Raw genomic sequence first — 23,991 nt, forward strand, 5'->3', positions numbered from 1 at the left:
CTGCAGCACAATTGCTGACAGGAGTGAGGCTTTGCTAGCATATTGCACCTGTGCTCAGAGATCTCCACTACAGATGCTGCTGTTGCTATACAAAGTGCTTAACAACTTGGCACCCGTTCACCTATGAAATTGCCTTTCCCTACATGTGCCCACTTGACCGCTTCAATCAGTGGAACTGGCACTGCTACAGGTGCCCGGTGATACCCATTCCGCATTTGTAAGAACTCAGTCACTTCGTGTGACAGCACCTGCCCTTTGTAACTCCCTGCCTATTGATATTGAGCGAGCACCTTCACTCTACTATACCTGATACCTGCTAAAAACATTCCGGTTTAGAAAAGCCTGCCCAGATGCTTAGAAATGCTGGTAGGAATTTTGATGTTTCAGCAGTTTAGCATTTCGTATGATTTAAAATAATTGTTTTCTATTTCCTTGATTCTATCGTTTTATCTTTTTACAATTAAGCGGCATATAAATTTTCTGAAATAAATAAATAATAAATAAAATGTGTCCGTTAGCCATTTTGTTTCATTTCGGGGTTGCCAGATTTCAGCATTTTAACCTAAAGTTCCAGGGTGCACACAAATTAAATGGAAAAAGGATGCTTCTGCATGTTGGCTGCCCAGCCCAGCCTCGGGACCCCCCTTCCTGGCAGGGCTGAAATGCTCTACATGCAGCTTGGCTGAGACTGAGAGGCCTGTTGTGCCATTTCCATCCCAGCCCCTGGGCTGTGAGGAGTTTTGCTTCCCAGGGAGAGGCAGCAGTGAGTGGCAGCAGCTGTGAGGAGGGCAGCGAGAAGGAGAGGAAAAAGAGCGCCGTCAGTCACCTGCTCAAGGTAGACATGGTGCTTCAGAAGAATGACAGAGGGACAGCAGAAGAATTTATTGTGCTATTTGACAGGGGAACGGACTCCCTCGGGAGGTGGGGGACTCTTTTTCTTTGGAGGTTTTTAAGCAGAGGCTGGAAGGCCATCTGCAGGATCAGGCCAAGGCCCATCCAGTCCAGCATCCTCTTCTCAGTTTCCCACCCAGTGCCTGGGGGAAACCAGGGAGCAGAACAGGACCCCTCCTAAGGCTTCCAGCGACTGGTGTGGAGAAGCCTTGCTGCCTGCAAGCGCCTCATGGCTGGGCAGCCGGGGGCACAAGCTATGCAATGGGTGTGGCCTCCGTCACTCCTGAAATTTGTGCATTTAGGGCGAAGGTTTGATGCCAGACCCTCAGCTTGTATTACCAGGGTTCCTGGTGGCTGGGAGGCCTCTGAGCATGTTCAGCTGAATGAACACGGAATTTCCCTTCAGATCTTTGCACTGAATGCACAAAGGTCAGGAACGGGGGGGGGGGGGGATGTTGAGGATGGTGCCTGGGCAGGTGCCCCTACAGAGTTTAGTGCGCTTTGAGCTCATGCCTGCACCATCAGGGTCCAAGCCTTCTTCTTGGGGAGCCGGAATCATAGGCAGGTGACTTTCTGGTTGGCTTTTGCTCTCAGCTTTGAGCTGTCACTCTGCTCCACACATCAGGCTCTGCCATGAGGAATATGCAGACTCTTCGGGTCTGAGCCTCAGCAGACGTGACTTCCTAATTTGACACAAGATTTATAAACAACAAATAAAAGAAAGAAAAAACACCCTCTAAGCAGTTTATGTCAAATAGTATGAAATATTCATTAAAAATACAGTGGTACCTCAGGTTAAGTACTTAATTCATTCCGGAGGTCTATTCTTAACCTGAAACTGTTCTTAACCTGAAGGTACTATTAGCTTTAGCTAATGGGGCCACGATTTCTGTTCCCATCCTGAAGCAAAGTTCTTAACCCAAGGTACTATTTCTGGGTTAGTGGAGTCTGTAACCTGAAGCGTCTGTAACCTGAAGCGTATGTAACCCGAGGTACCACTGTACTGATAAAATCTACCAACTTTAAAAACAAGGAGACATAATGAAGTTGTCAAAATATAGATAAAATCGACAGAGTTGGTTCTTAAACAAAATATCATGTCTGCATATGCTGGCCTAAGGAGGAGTCCCAGGTGCTGCCACAGGCTGGTTCCTTGTACATGTGGAGCAAACTTTATAAGCCCTAGGTAAAACTGCCAGTTCCATAGACCAAAGTGGCTGGGTGTATTTTAGGGCTAAATGTAGGGCTGCTGGCTAACCTGCCATTATGGGAAACTGCTTCTGTAGCTCTAATTTCTGCAATGTCTTCCTGCCCCATCACCATTTCCATTCTCTTCCAACCAAGTGATAAAAACTCTTATCACACAGTTGTTTGACAAAAGTAACCAAGCTTGACCTGTGCTCCAAAATTTGCATCAACATCTCCATGCAAGTTATTTCAGGCTAGCAATCAGTGGGGAATAAACCGTATTTGATGGGGAAAGTACATTCTGCTCAGGGCCAAGTGCCATTTTTTAAAGTCCTGTTGATTTCCATGGGGCAAGTGCTTTCTCTTTGAAATAACGGGACTTAAAAATATCTAAAACACCATATATTCAAAGCTCTGATGGCAGCAAAGTGTATTCTACTACTCAGATATTTAGTAAATATTATGAGTCTCTCTATGATACATCCAAAACATTAAAATAGTATATCTTGGATTATCTGAAGTCAATTCCCCAGTGCTTGAAAACGACAATGTGTTTGATATGAGTGACAGCAGAATAATTTATTGTGACAGTGGAACAGTGGAACAGACTCCCTCAAGAGGCGGGGGCCTCTCCTTCCTTGGAGGTTTTTAAGCAGAGGTTGGATGGTCATCTGTCTTGGATTCTTTAGCTGAGATTCCTGCACTGCAGGGGGTGGGACTAGATGACCCAAGCGGTCCGCTCCCACTCTACCATTGTGGGATTCTATGAATAAATCCCTAGGCTCTGATGGTTCTACTACTCAGTGCTCCCCCCTCCAAGGTTTCTTTATGGATTTTTATTACAAGTATCACAGGTATGTAATAGTGCTGATACAAAAATTTAGGCACATCCAATGGTTATAACACATCAGAAAACCATATGCCTGAAATCAGCAGCAACCTTCCTCCTGCTCCACCTCTTCCCTGGACCCTTGGGGAACACAGGGGAGAAGAAGCTTGCATGCTGTGCTTAGGTGCTCCCCTGCCTGAACTACGGAGAACCTCCAGAAAGGGAGTTAGATCTTTAACTGCCCTATGATCTCCGGAGGAAGGGCAGAATAACAACAACAACAACAACAACAACAATCATTCTAGGTAGAAACATATCTTGTTACAAGGTAAGACTACAAGCTATTTATGATGGGTTTGCTAACAGACTGAAATGGATAACTTTCAAGTATGTCCATCCAGACAAGACTGGCTTTCTCCCAGCCCACCAAATGCTTGACATTATTAGGAATTCAGGAAGTAAAGTAAACTTCTGCAAAGCTAATGGTCACACCCCCATTGCAGTCTTTGTGCTTGGTATTTTATGAAGCCTTCGACTAGACAGAGGGTTCATATTTGATTAAATTAAGTGAAGAAGGTGGACTCTGGAGCAAAATTCACTTGTACATTATATGTTGAGGGGGAATCTATGGAATATCTATGGTAAAAATCAGGATGAACAATCTGGATTCAAAATAAAGCAATCTAAACCATGCAACAAACCTTTCCATGAAATTTGGGGCATATTTAAAGAGTTGTGAGGTGCTGGGGATGATGTTGTTCTTTCAATGGGAAAGATTTAAGCACTTTGTGCCTAAGAAATTTGCAACATATTGCTTGAATTTGAACAACAGGTGGGCTGCTAAACCTGCATGACCCAAGTCTGTGTTTAAACTGCCTCACTTTATTCAGTGGGATTTACTGCAAGTAACTGTACTCAGCTGTGCAGTCTGAGGCTGCAATCCTACGCCACCTTCATTGGGATTAAGAAGATGCACTTCCAAGGAAACTTGCTCAGATTGCACTGCTTGACAACCCTTTCTGTGCCACAGTAATACCAGCAAATTGTTTCTCCTCAGCAACTTAGTAGGGCAACACTTTGATTTAAAATGATTCAAATGAGAAATAGATTACAGTATTTAAACCTTAAATGAACGATAATATTTTTTGTTTGTTTTCCTGCCTTTTATAGTGCTAGCTTTGCCCCCAAGAAAAATGAACAGACATGGACAATGCCTGGCTGCTCTGGCCCCTGGTGACTGGATCCTTTAAGCCTCGTCGGCACATCTCCCAAGCTGAACTCTGCCTACCATCAATGTATGGTTGACTACCAGGCCATGCTAATGCCATTTCTCACGGAATGGTAGCCTAACAAACATTCTATAAGAAAAATCTCAAAGTTAGTTAGAGAGAGGAAAAATCTTGCACCTAAATCTCCCCTCTACCCAGGAATGTAAATTTACCTAACTTCCTGCTTTTCATTTCCCTTATTTTCCTGAGTCATCTTTAATTTCCTTTTATTAGACTGTTCTAATAAGGCTAGCAGGTGTGTGCGTGCTCTCATCTGGTTGCCCCATCTCAAAAAAGAGCATCACAGACCTAGAAAGGGGCAACCAAAATGATCGACACTGATCACCCAAAGAAACTAAACAAAAAGTTCAGGATGAATAAAAGGAAGACCGACACACATCACACAAGAAGCAGTGGAATTCACGGTCAGGAGATGGGGGGGGTGCTCATTAGCTTGAATGGCTTTAAAGAAGAATTAGACACTTTTTTATTGGGAACTAGGTCTATCAGTGGTGATTAGCTATACTTGAGAAATCGAACTTCCACCTTCAGAGGCAGTAAACCTTGAATATCACAGCCAGGACCAAACTCAGAGCTGGACTGTTGCCTTCGTCCCCTGCTGCAGATTTCTCCAGAACCTCGGCCTGGTTGCTGCTTGAGGCAGAATGGTGGACTTGGTGCTCCCATGGCCTGATCCAACAGCACTTTTTCAACTCTTACATAAAAAGCGCACATAGTTTTCCTTGAACTGAAAATGTAGTTTATTCTGGATGAATGTATTGGATATCCTTGTCCAAAATTGCAAACAGGCTTTAATTAAAAGTGTTCCATATCTCCACCACCAGCTCATAATTAACTTTATTATGGGGATTTAATAAAGTAGACCTCTCAATTCCTATGTAAGATTCTACTTTAGAACCATTTTAATTCTATTTTTAATTTCCTCTCCAGCAGACCACAAATAATAACTAACGAAAAGGTCCATTTCTAGAAACAAAACCTGCGAAACATAAAGGCTTTCTCTCATTTCCATTAAGCTTGTTCCCCATCCCCCAGGACTATCAAGATGTGTAAGAAACAAAGTTATAATTTGTTAAGACCAATTCATTTCCTCCTTTTCTCTGTTGGCACATCTATATGTAACTTTTCTATAGAAAAACAATGTTTAGTCATGGTTTCTACCATAGCTACTTATAGGAATTTGCTGTTGGTTACATGTCTTCCACCTCAGGGACCTGCACACCAGGTGAGTTTGCCCCTGGCCCTTTGCACACACAGCCTGGCAAACAACATGCAACTAAAGCCACAGTCCTCTACATGCCACCAAAGGTACCTCCAAGCAAACCATACAGGAATAGGCCACAAACCTGAAGCATCTATATGCCTGTTTTTTAAAAAACAACAACAACAAATTACTAAAATAAAGAAGAAATTAATTGGGAACACACACACAAAATAATTTACAGAAAATGCAATATAATTATATTTTTTGTAGTCATCCGTTATCACAGCACTTCAATTCTAGCTAGAATAACCAATAGACTGTTTATTAAGAACACTTTCTTCTTGTCAGGCCAATTTATATCAATATATGTGATAAAAGAAGGTAAATATTCTCTTCGTAATAATTTCAAACCTCTCCTTCCTTGCTTTCACTTCTCTGTATTTGAAATTCTGTAAAGGGGTGGGGGGGAGCTTCATTTTTTAACACAAATGATACAAAAATACCTAAGAGTCAGAGGTACAGAACCTGCGGCAAGTCAGGCACAACAACCCCACTGCAATGAATGGGCCTAAATCTGCATGGGATTGCAGCCCTGGGATTGCAGAGGTCAGCAAGGTATATTATTATGGACATATTCTGCTTCATTTTAACCCAAGTAGTAAAGGCAGCATCATACAAAACCAGCCGACCAGAAGCAAGAGGACAGGACAGGGGTCTTGGCATCTTGAAGAGCTGGAGATGGGGTTTGGGCAGAGGCCGCCTTTCTCTTTCCTGCGTGACAAGATGCGTTGGCCAAAATCCTCTTTTCAGTAACATAAATTGGTACAGGGCCTCTGTGATGCTTTCCATTTGGTCACCTTGTACAAAACCTACATGCACCTTGGTCAGGAAAAGCAAAATATTAAGGGATTTTGAATGCTATGGCTGGTATCCCAAGTAAGTCATACTCAAATAAGCCTTTGTTTCAGTAGCTCCGCTCTGAGGATGACTAACATTGGCCAGTACTCCCTATTTATTGAACATGCCAATACAAAATAAAAAGGAGAACTGGCTCCAGCGTGCTCTTTACCGTAGCTCAAAGACACAAAATAGGAATATTTGGCTCACAAATGAATAGGATGGTGTGGAATGGGAAGAAGACACTCAATAGTTTACGGAACTTGTATAATAACTCAAGACTTAAAGAATAAAATACTGAGATGAGGACAAGAGTCTTCTGTCTATTTGTTTTGTTCAGTTCCAAGATGTTTTAGGAGCTGTATTCATTAATTCTGACATTGCTTCCGAATTTTTCTTGGACTGTTCAAGGCATTTCAAGTGACAAAGGATTCCATCGACTTGAAATGCTGGACACATTTTCGCACCTCACGTAGATAGGCAAAAGGATTCCGAAAATGCCTCCAATCAACATATTGTTCACCTGCTCAGCTTGTTCCAGTTTGCTTACTTGAGTATCTGACAGCCCTTGTGTGTCTGCTGACTCCAGTTTTAAACGAGTGACATCCCATTAATTTCAATGGGGCAGATTAAAATGATTAATGCAGTTGCCGCTGACCTGGCGTTACATGGACAGTCCTTTTCACTGTTTCAATTTGCAACTTTCCCCCTTTCTCCATGGAGAAGGGATTCGCTGTTGATAAGGGAAGAGAAAGAAAAACTACCCTTTTTTATTTCCCCCTCCCCCTGCTTACATTAATCTACTTAAACTTTTGCTTGCATTCCTCCCGGATCGCTTTAGCTGTCAGATGCTTCTGTTTTGAACAATGCAAGCAGCAACCTCAGTCCAGCAGCTGATTCTGCAAAGCACCCCTTCCTGAGGCCGTTTCACAGGGTCTGTGCTGATGCCAGTGTGACAAAGAGCAGCTCTTGCCTGGCCACCTGTGACAGTTAAGGATTTCCTCCAGGTGACCAACGGAAGCCTTCCAACAAATGGCTTCCTTTCTCTCTGGGCTGCTGGTGTTGCCACAAATGCCCCAGGTAAGCAAGTTATGGATAGGTAGCCTAGGGAAAATAGTGTAGGTGATTGACTTTGGAGGTCATGTGTAAAAAGTGGTTATATCACATGATTCCCAAATAGTGAGTCAAGAAGACCAAGATACGTGCTTATGGGAGCTATACGTTTCTGAACTGATATATCCAGTGTGGAGGACAACACAGCAAAAAATAAAGGGGGAAAGGGGCAAACTATCGTTCTGAGCCCTAAGGCTGTCTCAGTAAAATCCTACAGAGCCAGCAACACATATTCATGCAACTTTTACGCTTTTATTTGACAGCAGGTGCCATATGCCAGTTTATGGGCTTCCCAAAGCCATGTGTTTGGCTGCTGTGAGGGATGGATGCTAGACCAGAGAGGCCTTTCGTAGACAGCCACTCACCTGGTCAACTGGCCAGTCAGAGTTTCCTTCAGGCAACTAAAGAGGAAATTTCAAAGACTATTTTGTCCTGTGCCCTGCCTTTCTGGAAATGACACTCCTGTGCACCTCTTTCCATATAAATAGACACACACACTTTTTAGATGAAGAAAAGAGTAGCAAGCTGGTAACATTTGTAGACCTCTTGACAAGTCTTCCATAAACACGGAAGGGAAGCTCTTTTGAAGGGGATCCTCCGAAAGCACCATCCGTTTCACAGCCAATGCTTCTACATAATATCCAGGGCAGCCTGGATCCACTTGACTAAGCCAGTCACACAACATAATTTTCGTGGCACTTGTATGCATGCGATAAAAAAAGAATATTCCTATCACTCTCCTGTACTTTGGTCTTATTTCCTTTTAGCTGGCTGTGCCCCCAAAAATCTTATTGGCTCAGCACTCGTTGAACTGAATGGGTGGCCAGCTAAGGCTCATCATTGGAATACATATCATCACCCAATCCATGCATGGCCTGGCTAAGGCAGATTTGGGTTACAATCTGTTCTGTATGAAAATGTCCTAGAAATACCTGTTTCCTTTTAGAACATAATGCACACATGCCTTGAATAGGTGAGCCACACAAACCACAGGACTACTTGCCTCATGTAATTAGCTTTACTCATAGCCATTGTGCTGACAATCTGTTAAAGAGGAATTGCAGCAGGGTCTACCTGTCTCTAATGAGATTCATGCTTTTATTTCCAAACTACCACATCATTAGTGTTTGAAAAGATCAACCCTGGGACTTGTGAGTGTGTACACACAGTCACATATCCAGTTCATCCCCTAAATGTTCTTTTCTTAGGTCCTGGGAGGAGCTCTAGAGCATTATGAACCTCCCTCTCAGTGGGCAGAGATCAATCTGCTTTGGAGGTCCTACGTTGATCAGCATTGAAAAGGTCCACTGCTGTGGCTTTCCTAATGGTGGTAATCTGCAGGTGGTAAAGGCATTCTGAAGCATCTTGGAGGAAGCTTTGTATCCCTCCACAAATATTCCCCTTTGCCTTTACCACCTGTGGAGAGCCAAGAGTGGGACAGCCTGGGCAATGGGTCTTCCCTTGCTCCTTGGGGAGGGAGGGAGGGAGGGAGGGAGGGGAGGGAACTATGCCATCCCTGAAGCTGATGTGGATATTTTCTCTCCCATTGGAATTGGTGGGAGAGAACATTTTAAAAAGAAAGATACTGCAAGAAAAAGGGGGAGAGGCTGGGGGAAAAGCCATTCCTCCTCTGTCTTCCTTTGTGGCTGCTGTGAGCCTGGAAGGCCTGAGGAAGTGGTGGTTCCCCTGGCATGGGCGCGTCCCATCCTGCCACCTGACCTCCCTAGGACTGCTCTGCACGTCTGCAAAGAGTAAGGTTGAAATGTGATTGCAAACTGTAGCTGCTAACTTGGTCATAACAAATGCTGAACCACGTCCTGCTTAGTACTATCTGGGAATTAAATTTTAGCTTGGATTTCCTGCCCTTTACTAATATGAAATTATTCTAAATGTAAACAAAGGTATGGCAATATCTTGTAACCTATACTTACAATGATTGGCTTTGCAAAATATTGGGACCCAAGCCTTTTTGCTTAGGATGTAAGCATGCAACTTCAAATTCTGTAGTGAATAGAGTGGTAGATATGGGTGTGGGAAAGTCAAGGTTCAAATCCCCACCCAGCCATCGCTTGCTGGCTATTAACTAAAACAGTCAAATGACCTTTCAGGTTCAGAAGCAGTAAACCTACCCCCAGGCGCCATAGGTGTGGGACGTACAACAGGGGAAGGATGTGTCTGCCTTCCTACATCCCAGATACTTTTGCCAAACCATTGGAAACAAAATGATGGACCTTTGCCATGACCTAGCATGGATCCGCAACCTTGGGCCACACACACCCAGGTTGCTGCAAGGCTAAAATGCTATTCTAAGCTCTTTGTATTAAGGGCTGGATACCAATATAAAAAATAAATTAAATATCAACAAAGGAATATAAATAGCTTTTATTTCACTTACTAACATAAACAGAACTGTAAAAGTCCACCCCTGCTGATGAAGCGTGCAAGCCTATGCATGCCTACTCATAAGTAAAACACACTTAATTCAATTGAACTTACTCCCAGGAAGTGTATATAGGATTGCAACTAAAGTTGGCCATTTCTGCTCTAGACTACAACTGTAAATAGCTTATGTCCACCAAAATATATCTGCAGATATAGCTGAGTCTGAAGTTTCTGTTTATTTCCTTAAAATAGACTGCTTTCAAACATTACAAATCTAATTCCCCTATTACCACAAATTTCAAAACTGTTTCTGCTGGCCTACAAACTATTTCAACTTTTTAAAAATCAACAACAATCCCCCACACCAAATTTTAATGAAGGGGGGCATTGATGCACATGGGCAAAGGCAGGATTTATGGGGGGGCAGGCTTCATGGGGGGGGGGGAGGCAGAACCTCAGTTTGTGAAGTATTTTTGTAGATTTACTTGATTTGGCCCTGCCCATGTTGATGCACAGCATTGCAATTCATGGTGGGTGCATCAAGCACATGCTGAAACATTCAAGGGTAGTCCAATAATATGTGGCAAGTGCTCAATTATATCTTTATTCCCACTACAACTTCAGTGTATGCAATAATAAACCAACTCCCCATTTCTAAACACATCTGCTGGGTGTGGGTGGAAAGTTGCCTCTGATTCAAAACTTTATTTGCTGTGGAGGTTTCTTTTTCTTTCTTTTTCTTCTTAAAAATAGTGCTCTCTGGCAAACATCCCAATAAATCTCGGGCAACCTTTTTGTGAGAGCCTCCAACAAACAGAGCTGCACTTATCAGAGTGAAGCTGATATGTTCCAACTGGTCATCCTGGTGTGAATTTGCACTTCTAATAGTTCTTTAGGGTTGCACACCTTAGCACATTTAAATTGGTAGATTTACCAATCAGATTTAAGGGCACACTTTCTTTCTTTTTTCTTGTTGAATGAAAATGAAAATATTAAAGATATTTTCCACCAAAAATGAATAGTAGCTTTTACTAAATTCTAAATTCTCATATTTTCTTCTTTAAAAAAAAGTACCTATTTTGAGGTTTCAGTAATATGTAACTGCTGCTTAAAAGTAATACGTTAAAGCAGGTTGCTAATCAATCAACTGAACATTATTTAATCAATTGACAGATTTAAAAATGTTTAATTGTACCAATTAGAAGTTCATTTATACTGATACAACAGCAACAGATAATTTTGATGCAGCAATCTCTGAACCTACAAATAGGCAAAAATGCCCTGTATGGCATATGGCATTGTAGATTCCCAAGAAGAATTGTAGCATGATGCTTCTAATTTTGAGAGTTTGCAACTAATTCAAAACCTTAGCAATATAAATTGAATCTTGAAATGTCAAAGTTCAGTTTGAAATATCTGGAGAACTTAGCTTTGTATCAAAATAACCAACGTTACATCATCACTGCAAGTTATTATCTAGCTCATATTAAATGTAAACTATTTTGAGCTGGTAATCTATTTGGTATATTTTCAATTATATAACTAGAAATAGATATAAATATGAGTTCACTGTCTACAGAGAAGACAGAAATATCTGCCAGCATGCCCTTCACCACTTATTTCAGATTGCAACCTCTTAAATAAATTTCCGGAACTCTATTTTTACATGTGTATAATATTAATGCACACTATTTTGAAAGGGTAGGATCCAGTACCTGGTCCTCAAAAATGGATTGTATATTTACAGCCTATATCAGCTTAAAATAAACTTTTTTGCCTACCTTGATCCAAAACAAGCATTCTCTTTTGGACACGGACACCCGGTCTTAAAAGTCTGAAGGAGCTGCAAAGTGTTTATGAGCTACAAGAAGCTTAACTCAATATGAAACAAAGTGTCCTGAGACCTCTTATTTCCTGTTGATAATTGGCTAGCTTTTCCGTTTGTTTATTTATTTAGTTATTGTCAAATAATTATGAGGAATGAAATGAAACAAATTTACAACTGAGAAAATCAATTCAGTCCCTCCCTTCAACCGGGGTTCAGTCCTTTGCATAAGGTATCATATTTGTTCAAAAAGAAGAAACTTAGGTTTAATAGTGTAGCTCAAAGACCAAAACTGAAAGCATTGCAAAACCTTATTCCTAAACCTTCTGATCAACACTTTTTGTGTATTTTAAAGGTATCTCACAGGCTGATCTCACTTCATCCGATGTAAATCCCATTCACATCCAACTACTGCAGCCTTACTTCCAGTTCATTTCAAGGAGATAGTTAAGCGCATCAAACTGAAGAAACGTGCTTTAAAAAATGTTCCAGTGGTGCATACAATCCAGTGCTCTTAAGCACCCTAATTAATGTCTACAATCCATTGATTTAAAATTAATGCAGCTGTTTTCAGTACCTCAGATATTCAGCTCAATCTGATGCATACCCCTTGATGCTCTTACTGAGTTCAGTTAAACATGCTCCAAAGTAGGTGTGCATATGGTTCTTAAAAAAAAAAAAACACACACAGTATATTAATGAATTGTTTAGATCAAATGTTTCCTGTTCATGGACTGGGAGAAAAACTTAGCCTTATAAACATTAAGAAATTGCGATAATTGGAGAAATTTAGGATATGAACTTCCTAAAATCTTGCCTAGTAAAATGCTTGTTTGGCAAGGCTTGATCTGGTGCTAATTTTTTTGGTGCAATCCTATGCTGATTTACTTGTTAAGTTCTAGCGTTTTAATGAGGTTTGCTCCATAGTAAGTGTGGTCTAAATGTCCAGTTTTCTTCACTCCTGTTGCTTTTCTAATGTTTGTCCATGGAAGTAACGGCAACAGCATATCAGCAGCCATCTTGATGGCAAGTGCAGTAAATTTCTTCATTCTTCCTCTTCATTTCTACATGTAAACTTATCAGAAAAGATCTATTGCATAGAACTTTCTATGGAAACTATTTCTACAGTAGGACTACTTTTAGAAAATGACCTTCTGACCCATTTTTGGTTCAGTTTATGGACTTAGAACAATTTTAAGAATGCTAATTTCATAGCCCACACATGGCCATATAAGTGTCACAGACTCTATAGCAATGAGCATTTATTTGCAAGTGGCTAATATAGCAACAATAAGGTATAAACTTTCTGGAAACCTCTTTAAAAATGCTTGTTTTTCTAATGATATTAGAGAATCTATTTACCTTTCAAAAATATTCAGGGGCATGCAAACATGACTTCATTCCTTGAACTGTAATAATAAAATTTAAAGTGCAATCTAGAAGATCCAAAGTGTAATTCCCCCCCCACACACACACGTTAGTCATGAACAATAAGAAAATGTCTACTATCTCCTGAATAAAACTTACATATCTAACCTAGTTTTCTGACAACTGCCAAACTTGTCTGCTGTGTCTTGTAAGTCTTGGATTACTTTTACAACTACTGTACTTTAACTTCAAAGATTCCTTTAAAGTGTATATATTTAGATTCCAGTTAACATAGTCTTACTCTCTGGGTGTTGAGCTGGGCCACATAAGGAAACTTTTTTTACTAGTGGGATAAACTTCCACAGCCTCAGTTACATCTAATAAAGTAGATGTAAGCTCATGCTATGGTGAATTTGTCAGAAGCCTGTTCCCTCTGCTCCATGGGGCTACTGGGGGTCCCATCTGCAAACCTGGAGGGGATGTCAATCATCACGAGTCCCCCTTTGGATCTTTCAGTGAACATATATGGCACTTTTTTCTCTTTTTTACATCTTTATGAAAATTAATAGAAATTACATTGGGTTCTTTCTCCCCACTTTTTTAGGAGGGGGTTGCCAATAATAATCATCATGAAATTCTTGTAACACCACATTTATTCATAAAACAACATTCCACTACTAACATCCAAGCCCACCGAGTTGTCTCCCCAGCCTGCCGCGCGCAGCTTGGCGCTGCCTCGGAGCTTTGCTTGTCGTTTATTCCTCCACCCCGAACCACTTTCAGAAACGGGGGGTCGGGGAGGGGAGCAAAACCTTGTCTCCTTCGGGCAGATCACAATCGAATCCTTGGACTAGGAATGGATCGGTCGTTAGACAGACAGATCTAATCACCTCTCAGACCAGAAAAACAAACTTAGCAGGCAGCTCCTGAAGTTTAGAGGCGCGGGAGGCTCTGCACAAAGTTGCTGCTGCTTTCCTTCAACTCGACAGCCAGGATCGCGCGCACTTTGCCGGCGGGCTCGGGCGCTCTTTCCGCGGGCAGCCGCTCGCTCCCCGGCGGAGTTGGCGCTGCTTTTCCCCACCAGAACTTTTCTCTCCTGAAAAAGTTTTCTGCCGCGACGCACGGGAGGGGAAAGAGAGAGGGAGAGGGAGAGGGAAGAGCGCAAGGCGGGAAGGCGCGCCGCGGGCGAGACGGTACCTGCTCCGGGCGCGGCGGGATGTCGGCGGCTGGCGGGGCCGAGCTCTCGGTGTGGCAGCGGCGGCGGCGGCGGCAGCAGCAGCGCGCCCGCAGGCAGCTCGGCTCCGTCGGCGCCCCAGCCCACTTCCGCCCGCCAAGGCAGCATCGCGGCGGCGGCGGCGCCCAACCTGCTCCCTCGCCGGCGGCGCAGAAAGCGCGCCGCGCTCGCCCAGCCCGTCAGCTGACGAGGAACCCCCCCCCCCCGCCGCCGGGCCGGGAGGGGCGCACCTGGCAGAGACAACCTGGCCGGCCGGCGAGGGGGAGGCGCCCACTGGCTGCCCCTCGCCCGCCCCGCCGAGCGCCAGGTGCGCCGCCTGGTTGGACGTGCGCTCTCCGCGCGCAAAGCGCCCCCGAAGAAAACGCACAGAAAGTGGGGCGGCCCGTGGGGTGCAGGCGGCGGGGCCACCTCACAGTTAGATCCCGCTTGCTCGCAGGGGGAAACCTCCCAGGGGCTTCCATTTTATTTGGTGTTTTTTTTGTTTTGTTTTTAGAAAAACCATAGCTAAAACATTTACAGCATGATTTAAACCATGCGGAGAGTTGAGAACCCTGACAGAGCGGACGAAAACAAAGTGAAAACACCTGCAGACCTTGCAAGCAACCGGGGAGGCTTCCCTGCAGGAGAATGTCTGGAGCAGCTCAGAAAAGAGGCGGCGGGAGGCGCCCTCTCGCTGTCCAGAGGCGGGGAGTACCAAAGGGTCAGTGGCGCCACACGAAAAGGACGGCGTTTCTCTCGCCATCCCTCCTCATCTTGCACCCCTTATCACAGCGATCTCTACTTGGAAAGGACGCCCTGGTTTTCAGTACAGTTATACTGTGTTACTCAGAAGTAAAATCTCATTGAGCGCAACCGGGTTGAATTTGAGTAACTGCGCTTAAGACCGAAACCTACCTGCTGCTTTCCACGCAGGAGTTCTGCGCCGTGGGAAACGGCACTTGGGTTTCCGGCTGGAGCACTTTCCCCCAGACACTTAGGGAGCATAGGGAGGCGCATGAAGCCTCCATGTAGGTTGCTGGGAGTTCGGGCTGGTGCACCTGCTGGGAAGCCGTGGAAGTGGATGTGCCCAACTGCATCCACATGGCAGCAAGTGTAAGGCCATTCGGGCAGGATGACCTGGCCAGCAGACTAGTTTCTCTCTTTTTTGAGTAGCTCCTGTTCATCCGTGGTGAAGTAGATTAAATGCTCCAAGCAGGTGAGCAGGGATGGACCACACTAGTGCCAATCCCAGAATGGGCTGCCTGCTGTAAGGAAGATGCCAGTTCCAAGAGGAAGCATCCACACCTGCCAAAAAAGTATGAAAACTGGCTGAAGATGTTGGAAGATGGCTATTATACTGTTTCTCCCAGTTAAACATTCCCAGCTCCCCCAACTGTTCCTCATCAGTCTTGGCTTCCAGATCCTTGATCATCTTGGCCATCCTCTTCCACACACCTTCCAGCTTATCAATATCCTTCTTAAACAGTGGTGTCTCTGGTCTCTGGACTCTAGACGGGTTCTAACCAAAGCAGAATAGAGTGGCACTATGGCTCTCTTTGATGTGGTGTGTTGAACCAAAGGTGAGACTGCTCTGGAAGGTTTGCAAGTGCCACCATGGTAGTCAAGATCACCCTGTGGGCCCTGGGGTGCTGGGCTCTGGGCCCAGAAAGGGCAGTGATCTGTCAGCCTTGGATAGTTGGCACCTATTCCCTCACCTGTCAGGTGGATTGAAGAGAGGTTCTGGCCAAGCTGATGTGTGCTGCTTCTTGTATAAGTAACGTCTACATGTTTAACTGGGTGCAGACAAGCAATAACACAGGCTTGCTGATATGGTTGTCCGTCTCGCGTCTGTAAGGTCAGACAGGCTCTGTTTGCTGTGCTGTAGGTTTACACTTTTCTTTGGGACTCCCTACCTCAGAGCTTTCCAAACTGTGTGTCACGAAACGTCAAGTGTGTGGGCTGCAGTGCGTCGGTGTGTTGTGCAAAGGCTCTCCACGCTCCTCCTGGGGCTGGAAAGGGGTTCGTTTAGCCTACCTTAGCTTAGCTCCATCCTTCTTGTCCTTCTGCTGCCAGGTGAAGACTGTTGTGTTCCTTTTGGAAACTTGCTCCTTTTAGGGAAAGGGGTTTTAACGTGATTTTTCCATTGTTTTAATTCCACTATAGTTTAATTTTTGTATTTTGTATTTTTTTTTATCTTTTATGTTCATATTGGTTTTTGTAAGCCGCTTTGAAACTCAGTTGTGGGGAAAAGGTTGGGTATGTAATAGTAGTAGTATTAATAATAAATATAATACAATATAAAAAAGATGCATTGGATAAATACACAATGCCTAAAGACAATGCTTTCTCTGTTTTGCATAACTGAAAGAGCATACTTATATTTTAATTTAAAAATAAGACAAAACATAAAACTTATACTGCACACGACTGAACTGTAAGCTGAGTGAGGCTGCTACTCACCCACCTGAGTGCGCACAGCACTGCCAGGAGCACACCCCCCCCCTCTCCGGGCTGGGTGGGAGGTGAGGCATCTCCTGCATCTCCTCCCTTCCCCTCCTCAAAGGGCTAAGGGGGGGGGGGCAGGATTTCAGCCCTGATTAAATTAAAAATGTATGATGTTGGGTGTAATATAGAAATGGAAGCATGGGGACGATTGTGGAACACGGACCCAATATTTACAGCATGTTATGGTTTAAGAGAAAATTATATGAAAATGCTATATAGATGGTACCTAACACCTAGTGGATTGGCAAAAATGTATAAGTCAAAGTCAAGTACGGTAAGTGGTGGAAACGTGGTGGTCTTATAATAAGGTTAAAGCTTGCTGGGAAATGATATATAATGAATTGAAAAAGATGTTTAAGATACCATTTATGTATAAAAAAACTCAGAAACCTTTCTCTTAGGAATTATAGGATTAGAACTACCCAAACAGTATAGAAATTTGTTTATGTACTCTACTACAGCCGCAAGAATGTTATTTGCCCAAAAGTGGAATGATGAAGAGGCCCCAACAAAAAAAGATTGGATACAGAAACTAATGGCATATGCAGAAATGGCGAAACTTACCGGAAGAATAAGAAATCAAGATTACAAACTCTTTAGAAAGGAGCGGAAGTGATTTATTGAGTATTTTCAAACAAATTGTAAACAGATTAAGACATTGGCAGAATTATTGTAAAAACCTGCAGTTTTTTTAAAAAAGTGAGATATATATTAGAATAGACAAATAAAAGAATAAGTTAAAACAATTTGGAGTATGCAGGATAAGATGAAAATAAATTTAAGGAACCACAGAAAGAGGAGGAAGGGAGTCCAAATTTAAAATGTTAAAAATTGGCAAAATTATTGTTGTAATGTATATAAATATAAATCATAAATATTTTTTTAAAAATAAAATGTAAAAAGGTATGCACATGTGACATTTTCCCCATTACAGGGGAATTTTTTTGTGGTTGCTGCTGTCATGCAGCTGTTAAAGGCAAAGGACATAAGATCTTGAGGCTTTTTAGTAGTCCTGCAGTTGAAGAAGATCCCCATTGGGGGGAAATGCTGGGGGGGGCTTTTCTGCCCACTTTTTGGTAGCTGGGGGGGGTGTAACTCGTGCATTTTACAATAGTGCAAGCAGTAACTTTTGAGGTTTCCAACTATTTTATGTGATCATTCCCCCTCCCCTCCCCCTCCCCCTCCCCCTCCCAATACATTTTATTTATGTGATGTGTGTGTGTGTGCGTATCTTATTATTGGAAAACATCTAAAAACACATTTTTAGTACTTTGAGGGGGTTTTCTACAATCAATTGGTATAAAAAATGAAAATAAATAAACGTTAATGGAAATTTTAAAAAACAGCATCTTTTATAAGCAACAAGTAAAACATTTTTGGCAGCTGATTATTCGGTATTCACAAGATTATCAATTAGCCACAGAGACTGGATTAGAAGGAACAAACTTTACTAAGCAGTTAAGATGTGTCCTAGATATTTTATTTCAAACGCGGCAAATCTGCCCTTCACTTGGTGTAGGTCTGTCTTGTGGCACCTGCGTAGAACTTGCTTCAGTCTCTCCTTACATTCCTCTTTGGTCTTCCACCCACATCGGGATATCATCTGTGCAGCCTATCCAATGCCCTCAAATGTCTGTGGGGTCACAGACCTTGGGGTCATAGAACTTGGGAGCTGGAGACCTAATGGCATCCTTGTAAACTGGTACCTGCCAAAAGACATATTAAATGTACTTAGCCTGGAATTTCCATCATCAAGCTGAAAATGCCAGAATCCGCTACTGGCATCGATGATGGTAAACACTTCTGCTAGCTTACTGGTACTTTCTTGTATGGTAGGCAACAGAACATGTTCTTTTTAAAATTGTCTCTTGGGGCTAAACAAATTATTGTCTGGTCTTGGCTAGGCTTGTCTACAACCAAGATTGAATTCATCCACTCTGGAGTTCTACCTTAACTCTCACTTTCAACTGTCTGTGAGAAGCAGTTCTTCTGGACTTTATCCCTTAGTGTCACAGAGTCTCCCACAAAGATGTGCTCTCCCAAACCCACACCCCCAGCATGTTCACACTCTTGTCTCAGCGATGTCTAGGCTGGCTTGGTCATGTCCACAGAATGGAAGATGGCAGGATCTTTGGGGAGGATGTGCTCTAACGGGTGCAGGATTTGGGCGCCAGGCCAGTTGGCAGACCAACTCTATGCTCCAAAGATGTCTGCAAATGTGACGTGAAGGCTGGCCACATGAACATGTGGGAATCCCTTGCAAATGACTGCAGTGCCTGGAGATAGACAATCAGGTCCTGCATCCAGTGACCAGAGGAGGAATGGCCATTGGGAGGAGTGCAAAGAGAAGAAATGCCCTGGTGCATCTGCAGCCGCATAACCAGACACCTTCATCTGCCCCAGGTACAACAATCCATGGCAGATGGCCATCCAACCTCTGCTTAAAAACCAAATCATTAGCATTTTTATCTGGTTCATCCACTTAAGAGACTCGTGCTCTTCCAACTGAGCTATCTCCAAAATCTCACCCAATTAATGTGACATGAATGCAGGCATCTATTGCAACAATCCTTAAATTCATAAATTTGGCAGCTCCTAAAGTACTGTTATGAGTTTGTGGGTGCCAGGGCATGTGGGTGCAAGACACCCATAATTCCTGGATTTAGTAAATGATAGAATTTGATCAATGTCTGGAGAGTTAAACTGGGATGTCAGATTCTTAATAGTTGGATTTAGCTTCTCATATTCAAAAGATCGCCTGAGAGATGTGCCATTAGCAGAGAGCAAAGACGGAGATGGGCTATCAGCAAAGCAAAGACTCTGTGCCAGAAGGCAAATGGAGGTGGGAATCTCTCCCTGAGCTCTGAGATCATTAGTCCAAATACAACACCAGAGTTTTTGTTTGGAGGAAACTTTAGGATTTCCATTGGCTGTGGTGTGATCAAGGGGAAAGGGTGTCAGTCTGTTAAATGCAGCAAGCTGGGGAGGGGATCCGGAGCGCAATGTTTGAATCAGAGGCTGCAGCAATGGGAGAGACAGGACCCTCATAGAGTGCAATACTTTGAACCATTCCGTCACAGACTGTTGGTATATAGGTGTAAATAAACCATATTTAATAAAGACACCCACGTCTCTGCTGCGCCTCATTTCCAAAGGAAACACGACCTTGGGTAAGCTCCTGAAATCTTGCACCGTTCCAATATTTGGGTGATATGCAACAGCGTCTTACATATTGGATTTGTTTAGTCATTTAGTCGTGTCCAACTCTTCATGACCCCATGGACCAGAGCACGCAAGGCACTCCTGTCTTCCACCGCCTCCCACAGTTTGGTCAAACTCATGCTGGTAGCTTCGAGAACACTGTCCCACCATCTCGTCCTCCATTGTCCCCTTCTCCTTGGGCTTCTATCTTTCCCAACATCAGGGTCTTTTCCAGGGAGTCTTCTCTTCTCATGAGGTGGCCAAAGTATTGGAGCCTCAGCTTCACGATCTGTCCTTCCAGTGAGCACTCAGGGCTGATTTCCTTCAGAATGGAGAGGTTTGATCTTCTTGCAGTCCATGGGACTCTCAAGAGTCTCCTCCAGCACCATAATTCAAAAGCATCAATTCTTCGGCGATCAGCCTTCTTTATGGTCCAGCTTTCACTTCCATACATCACTACTGGGAAAACCATAGCTTTTACTATACGGACCGTTGTTGACAAGGTGATGTCTCTGCTTTTTAAGATGCTATCTAGGTTTGTCATTGCTTTTCTCCCAAGAAGCAGGTGTCTTTTAATTTCGTGGCTGCTGTCACCTTCTGCAGTGATCATGGAGCCCAAGAAAGTAAAATCTCTCCCTGCCTCCATTTCTTCCCCTTCTATTTGCCAGGAGGTGATGGGCCCAGCGGCCATGATCTTCGTTTTTTTGATGTTGAGCTTCAGACCATATTTTGCACTCTCCTCTTTCAACTCCATTAAAAGGTTCTTTAATTCCTCCTCACTTTCTGCCATCAAGGTTGTGTCATCTGCATATCTGAGGTTGTTGATATTTCTTCCGGCGATCTTAATTCCGGCTTCGGATTCATCCAGTCCAGCCTTTCGCATGATGAATTCTGCATATAATAATAATAATAATAATAATAATAATAATAATAATTTTTTATTTATATCCCGCCCTCCCCAGCCAAGGCCGGGCTCAGAGCGGCTTACAAGCAATAATAAAAACAAGATGAATGATTACAACTTAAAAACAAAAATAAAATACAACATTAAAATAATGGAACATTAAAATATTAAAATGTAGCCTCATCGCAGGAGGAGAAGGAAAAGAAAGGGGGAAAAGAGAGAGAGAGAGAGAGAGAGAGAGAGAGAGAGAGAGGGAGGGAATCAAATTGGCTCCAAGCCAAAGGCCAGGCGGAACAACTCTGTCTTACAGGCCCTGCAGAAAGAAATCAGACACTGCAGGGCCCTGGTCTCATGAGGCAGAGCGTTCCACCAGGCCGGAGCCAGAGTTGAAAAGGCCCTGGCTCTGGTTGAAGCCAATCTAACTTCTTTAGGGCCTGGGACCACTAGGGTGTTGTTATTTATGGACCTTGAGGCTTTCCGTGGGGCATACCAGGAGAGGCGGTCCCGTAGGTACGAGGGTCCTAGGCCGTGAAGGGCTTTAAAGGTCAAAAGCAGCACCTTAAATCTGACCCTGTACTCCACCGGGAGCCAGTGCAGCTTGAAAAGCACTGGGTGAATATGCTCCCATGGCAGAGACCACGTGAGGAGCCTCGCTGCAGCATTCTGTACCCGCTGGAGTTTCTGGGAGAGCTTCAAGGGCAGCCCCGCATAGAGCAAATTACAGTAGTCAAGCCTGGAGATGACCGTCGCATGGATCACTGTGGCCAGGTCGGGGCGGGAAAGGTAAGGGACCAACTGCTTGATGCGGCGAAAGTGGAAAAATGTCGCCTTGGCTGTTGCTGTAACTTGCACCTCCATGGAAAGGGAGGCATCAAGGATTACAACCAAACTCTTAACGGAAGGCAATGGCACTAATTGGGCCCCCGCAAGAGAAGGAAGTTGGTCCCTCATCCCCATGCCATCCCGACCTAGCCATAGGACCTCTGTCTTCGAAGGATTTAGTTTAAATCGGCTCCCACGAAACCATCCAGCCACAGCTTCCAAGCATCTGGTCAGTGTGTTCGGGGCCGAGTCAGTGTGGCCATCCATCAGCAGATAGAGCTGAGTGTCATCAGCATATTGGTGACAGCCCAGCCCAAAGCTCCGGATAATCTGGGCAAGGGGGCGCATAAAGATGTTAAAAAGCATCGGGGAGAGAATTGCGCCCTGCGGCACTCCACACACCAAGGAGTGGCGCGACGACATTTCCCTCCCTAGTGCCACCTTCTGTCCCCGACCAGAGATAAAAGAGCACAACCAGTTACGGGCTATGCCCTGTATCCCTACGTCTGCAAGGCGGTGGTCCAGAAGATCATGATCGACCATGTCAAAGGCTGCTGACAAATCTAAAAGGATCAGCAGTCCTGACCCGCCTCGATCCAGTTGTCTACGGAGATCATCTGTTAGGGCAACCAGAGCCGTCTCCGTCCCAAAACCAGGACGGAAACCCGACTGAAATGGATCTAATGCCAATGTTTCCTTCAGAAACCTACCAAGCTGTTCAGCAACCGCTCTCTCAATTACCTTACCCAGGTATGGAAGATTTGAAACTGGGCGGTAATTGGATAGGTCTAAGGGATCTAATGAAGTTTTCTTTAAGAGTGGACACACCACTGCTTCCTTCAATTCCCCTGGGAATGTCCCCGTGTCAAGGGACAAATTGATAATTTCAACCAGGGGGGTCCGCACAACATCTGGACACTCCCTAATCAGCCAAGACGGGCACGGATCAAGGAGGCAGGTGGTGGGCCTACCAACTTGGAGGAATCTATCCACATCAGTAGGGAGTATCCGATCGAAATGGTCCAACACTGGACCTGAAGTCAGTCGAGGGGCCTCCAGTTCAATCACTGTATCTAAATTGGCAGGGAGGTCACGGCGGAGCAACAGGACTTTCTCCGCAAAAAAACTCGCGAATGCCTCACAGCTGTGGGTCGAATTTGTGCTTAAATTTGGTTGTCCTCCTAAGGACGTTATTGACCTAATTATTTTAAAAAGTTGTGCCGGGTGAGAGCTAGCGGATGCAATGGAAGCTGCAAAGTAAGATTTCTTAGCAGCTTTCATAGCCATCTCATAGGCTTTCATAAGTGTCCTATAAGATGTTCTTGAGACTCCGTCACGAGTCCGTCGCCATACTCGCTCTAGCCGCCTGAGATCCCGCTTCATTTTCCGGAGCTCCTCAGTAAACCAAGGGGCCCGGTTTCGACGGGGTCGCAGAGGGCGCTTAGGCGCGATCTCATCAATGGCTGCCAAGAACCGGTTATTCCAGTCCTCAACAAGGTCATCTAATGAGTCGCCAGGAGGAGCAGGGTTCCGTAAGGCTTGTCGGAATCTATCAGGATCCATCAGTTTTCGCGGACGAGCCCAAATAGGTTCGCCACCCGAGCCGGGGAGGAGCGGGAAGTCTATCTTGGCTTTCAGAGCGTAGTGATCAGACCATGGCACTTCCACAGCAGGGAGCATGATCACATCTATGCCAGCCCCAAAGATCAGATCCAGCGTGTGGCCTGCTTGATGAGTGGGGCCCAAAACAACCTGGGAGAGCCCTAGTGTTGCCATGGAAGTCATTAGGTCCAGAGCCTGTGAGGAGGGAGCGGCATCGGCATGGACATTGAAGTCTCCCAAAACCAGTAGGTTTGGGAACTCCAAGGCCCAGCCCGCCACCACCTCCAGCAGGTCTGACAGGGTGGCTGCAGGTGTGCTGGGTGGTCGGTACACCAACCAGACAGCCAAGCTCTCCTTGGTGCCCCACACGAGACCAACACATTCAATGCTGGAGATCGCCGGTGATGGCAGAGCTCTGAAAGAGCAATCCTCCCGGAATAACAACGCTACTCCTCCCCCCCGACCCACAGTCCGCGATTGATGGAGGACAGAGAAACCTGGGGGTCTTATCTCATGTAGGGAGACTACTTCGCCTTCCCGTACCCAGGTCTCCGTCACGCAAGCCAGGTCAATCCCCTGCGAGACAAAAAAGTCACGCATGGTGGCGGTTTTGTTGCCTATGGACCTGGCATTGCACAGCACCAATGACGGAGGTGTGTAATCCTTGCTCTCCCTACCCTCATCCCTTGGGATGGGGCGTAGATTGGAAGGGGTTTGAGGATCACTGCATCTCGAAACCCTTCGCTGATAGAGATATC

General features: G+C 44.5%; 1 protein-coding gene across 4 annotated transcripts in view; it reads right to left on the reverse strand.

Moving 5' to 3' along the window:
• The window catches only part of IKZF1 (IKAROS family zinc finger 1), an 82,920-nt gene extending 68,547 nt beyond the window's left edge, over positions 1–14,373 (reverse strand). For 2 of the 4 annotated variants that reach the window (XM_083709467.1, XM_083709466.1), the window contains exon 1: positions 14,184–14,373. In XM_083709467.1, the coding sequence (XP_083565593.1) occupies positions 14,184–14,328 (145 nt within the window). In that variant the 5' untranslated portion in view covers positions 14,329–14,373. Of the gene's footprint in view, positions 1–11,574; positions 11,657–14,183 lie in introns of those variants that run through there. The other 2 variants (XM_083709471.1, XM_083709469.1) reach the window with 2 other exon arrangements.
• Positions 14,374–23,991: the final 9,618 nt, after the last annotated feature.

This window comes from Podarcis gaigeae, assembly GCF_964106915.1.
Source record: "Podarcis gaigeae genome assembly, chromosome: 13".
NCBI classification, from domain to species: domain Eukaryota; kingdom Metazoa; phylum Chordata; class Lepidosauria; order Squamata; family Lacertidae; genus Podarcis; species Podarcis gaigeae.